The 9,463-nt window shown below is 37.3% G+C and overlaps 1 protein-coding gene across 1 annotated transcript in view; it reads left to right on the top strand.

The window, feature by feature from the left end:
* DNER (delta/notch-like EGF repeat containing) overlaps positions 1-8,954 on the top strand; it is a 72,336-nt gene extending 63,382 nt beyond the window's left edge. Inside the window, exons 12-13 of the mRNA XM_010001669.1 lie at positions 1,694-1,940; positions 7,866-8,954. Of these exons, the coding sequence (XP_009999971.1) occupies positions 1,694-1,940; positions 7,866-7,977 (359 nt within the window). The 3' untranslated portion in view covers positions 7,978-8,954. The remainder of the gene's footprint in view (positions 1-1,693; positions 1,941-7,865) is intronic.
* Positions 8,955-9,463: the final 509 nt, after the last annotated feature.

Here is a 9,463-nt window from a genome sequence, read left to right as displayed (position 1 = left end):
ATAAGCTGTTAATGTTCATATTTTTATCTGGTGAGGAAGAAAGGAGGAAATTTCTCTCATCCTTATCATCCAAAGATGGCAGACATGGAGTCTAGATCAGAACTGTCTGGTCTTACATCTGTGCATGTTAGATCTGAATTTGGCCTAGTCTGACAAACTGACAGAAACCACTGTGTGTGACAAATGTGCTGCAGAACAGAAGTAGAAACCCATCCCAAACTGCACAGAACACAGCTGTATTATCTCCCTCATATCCTGACAGGGCAAACTGCAGTAACAGGAACTTCAGAAACATTAAATCATTGAATAATTCAGACTGATCAAAACTTTACTGATCTCTGAAGAAGGTAACACAAACAAGCAGTCCTGTTTAACCCAACTCACATTTGCAGACAAAAAATCTAAGCCCAAGCTCAGAGGTGCTCCAGGACAACCTTTAATACTGTAAACAAAGGGCAACCATTCCTTCAAACTCTGCCCAGGTGAATCCCACATGCCATAGCTTCATGCTTTCTTCCTATCTTCCTCCAAAATGGAATTATTTTATTTTTTTTCCTACTTATACATTCCCCTATATTTCTACCACAGGTGGAGTTTATATCCACAGATGCTACTAATCTTGTGATTTCAGCTCAGGTGCTCAAATCTGTTACCTGCCATCATCAACATCCTCAAGAGGTGGCTTCTAAGAATGTCTTAAATTCCCAAAGTGTATGTTTGATAGCCCTATTCCCAGACTGTTTGTTATTAAGTAAAGGGAGTTTCTAAATCAGTGCAAAGCAGAAATCTGTTTGAAAAAGGTACAGTCACCTGATAGAAATAACTCTGACAGTGTCAGATTTCTGTCAGAATGATTCAGGTCTGTTCCTGATTTGAAATAATTTGAGTCCATGAGCTTAAAAGACTGCCAAAAATTAACCCTAGAGGGAAGTACAGGTTAATTAGAAGTACTCTGATCCATAATAGAGAAAAACAGATCTGAGGACATAGGCAATTGATGATAGACAATCTGTTTGACATTGAAAGAAAATAATTTGGACATTAAGACTATTTATAAAGGAGTTCTGGAATACATGCATACAATAAGCCTCTACCAGATTGACTTCATTTTAAGGTCTGCTGTGAGACCTCTCAGGGAAATTATGCTTGAGAGAAGACTAGTGGGCTCAGTACTGCTACACCTTATGAGATGCCCTTTTTGACCTTGAAATGCTGGTTTTGAAGTCTCTGCAGTCTAGTGGAGACAGGAATAACAAAAACCTGTGTTTCAAGTCAAAAACCAAGTATGTTAAATACATATTAAATCTCACATTTTGGTAGAAGGTTCACTATTAGAAAAAACTGCACAGAGAACTGGATTAGTAGAAGCTTTTACGTAAAACATACTTGCCTTTAGACAGCATATAGCATGTTACAACTTAATGCAAGGATAACTAGATGAATTCTGTGATGTTGGTTATACAGGGCATCAAATTAGGTAAGTGTTCCCATATGACCTTAAAAATCTAGAAAAAAACAACAGGGAAAGAATCAAGATAGTGCTATTCAAATTTGTTTTATGTTAGGCATGGTGAGAAATTCTTAAAGACCCTGAGAAGATTCAAATCACATATCCCACTGCCTTCCAAAGTCTGCACAGAAATATTGACAGTGAATACCGGATTAATGACAACCTTTTATTTCTTATTGGCAGATCTGCAGTGGAAGTCTGGGCATATGGCAGAGAGTTTAACAAATATGCCTCGTCACTCCCTCTACATCATAATTGGGGCTCTCTGCGTCGCGTTTGTCCTGATGCTGATCATCCTGATTGTGGGAATATGTCGCATCAGCCGCATTGAATATCAAGGCTCCTCCAGGCCTGCTTACGAAGAATTTTACAACTGTAGAAGCATTGACAGTGAATTCAGTAATGCAATTGCTTCTATCCGACATGCCAGGTTTGTTGTGGGATTGGAAATTTCAAAGAAATCTGTTACACTATGTAATTTCAGGCCACTTGTAGTGCATCTAACTGCTGTGGGCAGAGAATGGGCTGCTTTGGTGGGAAAAGACAGGGACACTGGTATTGCTCATTGTTCTTTTTTTTTTGATCCCTATTCTGTTCTCATCTGAAATATGATAATCCAGCACAACTCCTTGAAAACAGTGTCATTCTGAATTTATTTGATGTAACTTGGGAAAAGGAACAGATGCAGAGTTCTTAGTCTGTAAGATCTTGGTTTTGGGATGTATATACTCTGTAACTGATACACAGAAGTACTTAGATAGGATAGGAGAGTCATATTGATTTCTGTGATGAATTTACCAGTTTATTTAGCGAGACTCTCTTCAAATCACCAATTTTTCTACTCCTGTTTGCCTCAAAATAAAGACCTTTTTTACTTTCTTCCCTAGAGACTGTAATTATTTGACCTTTAATTTTAGTGGAGCATTTGCAAGTTAGGGCACTGTGTGTCAGAATAAGGCAAAAGTAGGACTGAGAGGGATTCAAGGGCTCAAGTATGAGCCAATTGCACTGATACAGCATTAGTCTCACTTAGTTCCCTGCTAAAAATTGTGTTTTAACACCTCCAAAGTATTTTAATCGAGTTAGAAAGGGCTTTCCTAAAATCCAAACTAGATTTTCTGTGCTATGAATTAGGCCACTTCTTTCTTACTGCTCTACAGGTTGCCATCAATAATAATTTTAACACTCTTCCCTTTATAGTAGTAATGTACTTCAGGTGTTGTGTGCCCCCTCCTCTTTTTTATAATAAAAACAAACAAAGCAAAACAAGTTTTTTTCTTTTCTAGACTAAACTAACCCATTCTTTCAGTACCTTTTCCTGGATCATATCAGCTCCTTTATTCTCTCCTTGGGACATACTCCAGATTGTATGTGTTTTTATTTGAAGGTGGGTACCCAAGACTGAAAATAGTTCTCCAGTTTAAGGTTTTCCTGCACCAAATGCACTGAGTAATTACCTCCTGTATCTTATTTATGGCAATCCAGTTCATCATGTATCTGAAAATGAAGCCCATTTTTTTTTACATTTTTTTTTTTTTAAATGTTCTGTACAGTAGTGACTGATGATTTAATTCCAAGCTGTTAGACCTTTTCCTCCCCCAAAGATCCTTTTTACCATTTTACTTCCTAGCCAGTGTTGTTTCTTCTGTATTTGACATTGTTCTTCAGAGGGTAGAACTTTCATTTTTGTTGTTTATTTTTCCCATTTCTTAAATTTGTCAAGATCACTTCAAATTCCAACAAGAATGTTTATGTATTTTACCACTGAAGTGCTTTTAAAAAAATGGAGGGAGACATGTTGCTGTGCATTAACCTGGAGAAATGTATGCATACTGGTTGGTGATTGCTGGCAATTCATTTTCTGAATACTCCAGTTCTCTTGCAGTGCAAATTAAATAGGTTAATTTCTACTGCTGCTGAAATCATCAAAGTTATCTGAAATGGATGAGGAGGTCTCACAGACCCTGTTAATCACATTGCAGCTTTGGGCAGTAGCTCTTTAAACTGTTCCAACTAGATTTTCAAGAAAACATTTGTTCATTGTCAAAATATATTAGTCAGTAAATATTTTAAAAAGAAAGATGTGCATGGCTGATTTAACATAACAAGACAATTAATTTTCTTTTAAGTCTTACCTTGAAGACTCCTTTGCCACTTAGCCTTCCATCTCTTCCAGTAGGAGCTCAGCATCTACACACCACACACAGTCTGGGAACTCCTTTTTCCTTTAGTAGTATATTGGGAGAGGAGGGAGAAGCTTTATGGCCCATAAAAAGCTTGATAGCTTTTTATTATTATTTGGCCTTCTGGATGTCTGCTGTTACATACTATACATCTCCAAGGGTGGAGAGAAAGGTGCAAAATGATACTGTTAATCTCTCAAATTAAACGCCTCCTTCCTGCTACTGCAGCAGTGACAAATGTATCAATCCTGTTGTTACTACTTGCTAAAGTGGTACTTTTCACTTCCCCAAGGACTGGAACTGGTCTCCTGAGGAACAGTGTGGAACACCTGGGGTTTCTTATTTCTTAAAGCTATTTTGGCAGCTTTCTATCCGAGGGTACCAAGGAAAGTGAGGCAGGACCTTTTTAATTTGAATCGTCCCTACATGTACAGGTTTACTGGTAGGTAATGGAAATGGTAAAAGATTTCCTGTATAAAACCTTTCAAATCTTGGAAACTGCTAGTTCAGGTCTTTATTACTACTGTCTGGATTACTCTGAATCAATCTCTGTTTATTACTGAAGGAGGAAGTTTAAAAACAAGTTTTATCAGGGTTAAGCAGCCTCTGAAGAATGGATATATGCATGATAACTTTTCAGATCCAAATTATGCAATTACAAATTGCATTATTGGAGCCTATCAATAAAGGGTTTCCCTGTCTTGGGAAAGGTATTTTTGCTTAACACAAATGAAAATAAATGTTTTCATTCCAAATAATTCTCTGTGCCTCTCAGGTAATGGGTGCCTTATAAAAAGCCAAGAAAGACCTGCCAAGTCAGGTACTTTCACAGAGGTTCAGTGTGAAGATTATTGTGCTTATTTCAGTTTCAGGAAGATGTAAACCACTGTTTTGGTCATTTCAATCCAGGAAAAGGAGCACAACATTTATAGTTGTTTTTGCATAAACTCTTACATCTGCATGTTAAAAATATCAAGGTCTGAATTTTCAGAATTGCTGCATTTAAGAGACCTACTTTCAAATAATAGATTCTCAGCATTTTCTGAAAATCACTCCCAGTTAGACACCTAAACTTATTCGTAATTTTGGAAAACGAAGGCCTAAAGAAAAGTCAGCAGATTATTTTGTTTAAATGTAAGGTTTAAGTTAAAGTCAATATGTGTCCAGGGAGTGTGGATGCCTGTTGCATATTCAGTACATTATTTTAAAAGTCCTTGTTCATGTTTATCAGCAGGTCTTTTCTTGGTTGTTTCTTATAATTCGATCTTTGCTAATCAAGGTACTTGGCTGTAGGAGAAAATGAATGTGTTCAAGGATCATTACTAAAAGATGTCTACTTCTAGTGAATATCCTTAGGATTAGCAGGTCAGAACTTGATAGCATTCTAACAAGGTGTAGCACAGCTAGCCTATACATTTTAAAGTCAGAATAAGCACTGAATGAGATAGTTGACCACTTGCTACTGCAGCCACAAGACTCCATTGAATTTGAACCAGGGTCTGTTGTTGAAACAATCTGGATCGCTCACTTAAGGAAAGCATCCACACTGAATTCATGAAGTATCTGCTTACAGAGACTGTAAATCTTTTGTATGGATAGATAATGTTAGCAGTAGACTTCATGCACTACTTACAAGTGTAGTTTTTTTAATTTTAACTTTCACATGTTGTCTCTTGGTATGTCTATGTGTGGGTTGAACAATCTGCTTCATCAGACCCTGATTAAGTCATCTTGTCAGGGTGAGCTTTTCTCCACTGCACATCCTTCACATTCCTGTGCTTGAGTTGGCTGTGTTAGGCTGCAAGGGTCTAAGATTCCTGAATCTGATGAGCTTCAGCTCAGGCTCATTTCTTACCATTTCCTGACATAGGTTTCAGTGATGAGTTTCAGTCAGCTGCCTCTTTGTGAAAGTGTGCTCACATGCACACAAGTGCTCTGATCTCTACAGCCTCTACAGCACATGCCAATTGCTTGGTCCTTTGCCAGAGCCTCAACTTTGTGGGAACTCCAAGATAACAGTTTAATTATTACTAAGGAATGCAAAATACCCCTTGTGCACGTAGCCTTTTTTTTTCTGAATAATGCAGAGGAAAATATTCTTCTCATTATTCTCCTCCTGTGGGGGCAAAAATAACCCTTTCCTTCTGTGGGTATGCTTTTTTTTTAAAAAAAAATCTGGTCTCTTTTCTATATCTTGTTTTAACTTTATTTGTGGACTTCTTATACCAGTTGCTATTTTTTAACAGAGTAGCAACATGTGGTTTCTTTATTCGGTTTCTGGGAAAACTCCAAATTCCAGTCTATCCCACAGAAGTTTGAGGATACCGGTTCCTTGAGTTCAGCTGTCAAATGTTCTCAAAAGTATTCTACTAGAATGGAACTGTTCAGGTGAATGAATTTCTATAGTTAGCAATCTTTAGAAATGTCCATCTAAGGAAGTGGAGGGGTAGGCCCCTTCCACATCTGAAATAGAATTTGTAGTCTCTCTCACATCCACATATATACACACAACCGGAGCTGCCTGTGCCAAGAAGAATTCCTACACTGAATATATGCTGTCCCCAGAATTGGCATGACACCCTTGATTTCTCTTTGTCCGGTTACACCAAGCCATAACTTGATTCCTTCATCTAAGTCCAGAAATTTTATCTAATTTAAACAAAATCAGATTTATTTGTCATGAAGCTGATGAGCGAACATGGCCTTGTCTGTATTTAATAAAAAGTTATAGAAGAAAGCAAATATTTGTGCATAGAAATGTATCTGGTGAGGCCTTATTGACAACTGAAGTACTTGGAAAATTAGATTTCTACCCTACAGATCATAATGCTTTTGGTAATTTTAGTTTTGTCAGCAATTCTAGATCACTGAGAACAGCCAAGGTTCATATTGGAACAGTTAGGAAGTTTCATAAAAATATTGGAAGAAAATAAAGTTAATTTTGGTCCAAATATTATCCTCAACGTTTAATTTTCTGAATCTCACCTTCCAGTGTGCACAGTTTAAATTAATATAGACTTAATATAGTACATAAGGAGATTAAAAAAAAATCCTTTGTGTAGCTCACTATTTAAGTAAGTCTTACTGTTTCTGTGTTTATATTTTCTCTGTATCAGGTTCTGACTTTAATATTGATGGTTAGATTAAGCTCTGAAATAAAATGCTGTCCTCACTGGAACTGTATCAGTTTTGCTCTCTCCTTATTCTTTTAGTATTCTGATACTACTGAATTCTGCAGCAGAATTCCTATAGCCTTTGGTGTTTTTTCTTAACAAGATGATGTTTTGTTTTGTTGTGTCAATTGTTTTTGTATCAGGTTCTGACTTTAATATTGATGGTTAGATTAAGCTCTGAAATAAAATGCTGTCCTCACTGGAACTGTATCAGTTTTGCTCTCTCCTTATTCTTTTAGTATTCTGATACTACTGAATTCTGCAGCAGAATTCCTATAGCCTTTGGTGTTTTTTCTTAACAAGATGATGTTTTGTTTTGTTGTGTCAATTGTTTTTTTTTTGTTTGGTTTGTTTTGCCTTTCACACCACCCCCCCCCCCCCTCCCCCCCCCCCCACACCTTCATCCAGCCACTCCACATCTGCTCCTTACAGCCTCCTCCAGCCCAGGAGCTGGCACAGACTTGGCATCCTCTTGGCATAAGCACTGCCTGGGGCATGATGCATCTCCTGCCTTGCTTTTGCAACAACACAGTTCTCACCTATCTACGTATTTATCTGCATGGCTGCCTCCCACAGGGAGGGAAGACTGGGGGAAGGCATGGCAGCATAAAAGGACTTACCTGGCATTGCTGACTATAGTGGAAAAAGAAAACTAACACAGATGCAAGTTGCTCCTTTGCAGTCCCACAAAACTCTGCTGCTCCAACTTCTTGCTCCTCTACACTGTCACTCAGGTGCATTGTCCCTGCGTCCTGCAGGGCTGAGCTGATTTCATCTCCTCCAACAGGTGAGTGGGACAATCTCCTTACCCTCTCTATCCCCTAGCCCAGCAGCCACAAGGGAGGAGTCATGCACTTGCCAAATCACATTGCAATACAATTTAGAATTTATCCAGGTTCTCTGGGTTTGCTTTTGACAGCACACCCTAACTCAGTGGGTTGTTGCCATTCACTTCTTCAAACATCTGTTTGTTCACCAAAAGCTTTCTCTTGTTTCCAGGTTTGGCAAGAAATCCCGCCCTGCAATGTATGATGCAACCCCCATTGCTTATGAAGATTACAGCCCTGATGACAAACCTTTGGTTACACTGATTAAGACAAAAGATTTGTAATCTAGTGTATCTTTTTTGGATAATTTTTCAAAAGGATGGGCTACTAACCTAATTTAAATATTTTTAAGAAGAAAGCATAAGTAATTTAAACCATTAGATGCGTGAAAATTTTCTGTAGAATATTTAAGAACCGATTTTCTGCAGCTTTTAGTTTGGAAAAATATTTTAAAACAGGATTTGTGAACTTCATGAATTACATTTTAATGTACCTTGAGCTATAAACTATGAGCTTATGATAGTGTGTGCTTTTTTCTTGGTAGACACTATTACTAAACCCAGATGAGTTTCTTGTGATTGTTACAGAACAGAAAACAATAATTAATGAGGAGTTCTTTATGACATGTCAGTGCCAGCTTTCTCAGTAGAGGTAGGAAAATGTGAAGCATAATATGATATATAATATATCCATTAATTAAAAAAGTCTAAAACGTTTGTGTTGTGAAAAAGAAACTAGTAAAAATTATTATTCCTAATCTGAATGAATTAGCTTTTGCCTTATTCCATGCATGGATAGATAACCTGTTTCTCCATTATTTACTGAAAGTTGCTGAAACATACTCTTAAGTTGATGTTTGACATTTTTGTAATAGTATTCAGGCTAGGCCTTGTATAATAATTAAAGTGCCTCTTGAGGCAAAGTAATGGAATGATCCTTTAAACATTGAAATCAATGAAAAAACTTCCATTGACTTCAGTGGGCATGGGATTGGATCCTACAATTGGACTGAATCTATATTTTTCTTTAAAGGTTAAAGTTTTTTATATTGTGAGTAAAATAAGCATATGGTTTGAGTTGTTTGTTTCCTAAAGGTTGTTGATGTACAGTATTGTTTCATGAAATATTGTGTGTTTCTCATAGTGCTTCTTATTAGGATCAGTATGGGGGTTTTGTGGCTGTATTTGATTGCTTCTGGGCTTCTTAAAGTTCTTGCTTATTTCAGAAAATATTGAATAAATGTTATCAAGTGAAGATTGCAGCTGTTTCTTTTTTTTTTTTTTCATTTGAAAGTGTGACGTTATCTATAATTTTGAAATTAAATGAGTATATAAATAACACCAAAAGGAGATATCCCAGCTATTAATTTGAACAGGGACTTTATTAACAAGGTAATTTCTCAAAAAACAGACAAATTCAGCATAGAATAAAGATGCAGTCCAGGCCATATGAATCACAACCTGAGAGGATCTGAAAACAAATCTGGGCTTTAAGTGGTAGCAAGAGTAAGGTTTTGTCACAGAACAACTTGCTTATGTGAGTAGGTTTTACTGTCTTTGTGTTTCAGAGGCCTTGTCATTGGGGGAGCCAAGACTGTGTGGGATAGAAGCAAACTGGTGTAGCTACTCATGGGTCCTGCTGCGTGGTGCTGGGCTAGGCCCAGTCAACACTGTTACACTACAGATGGATAAGCACTGAAGGGCTACGGTCTGCTTGACCTCTTAAGGTTGGAAAATCTTGACATGCATCCAAAACCTTAATATTTCACAT

The sequence above is a fragment of the Chaetura pelagica genome, unplaced genomic scaffold, assembly GCF_000747805.2.
Source record: "Chaetura pelagica isolate M959 unplaced genomic scaffold, ChaPel_1.0 scaffold207, whole genome shotgun sequence".
NCBI lineage: Eukaryota > Metazoa > Chordata > Aves > Apodiformes > Apodidae > Chaetura > Chaetura pelagica.
This window is presented reverse-complemented; position numbering and strand designations above follow the sequence as displayed.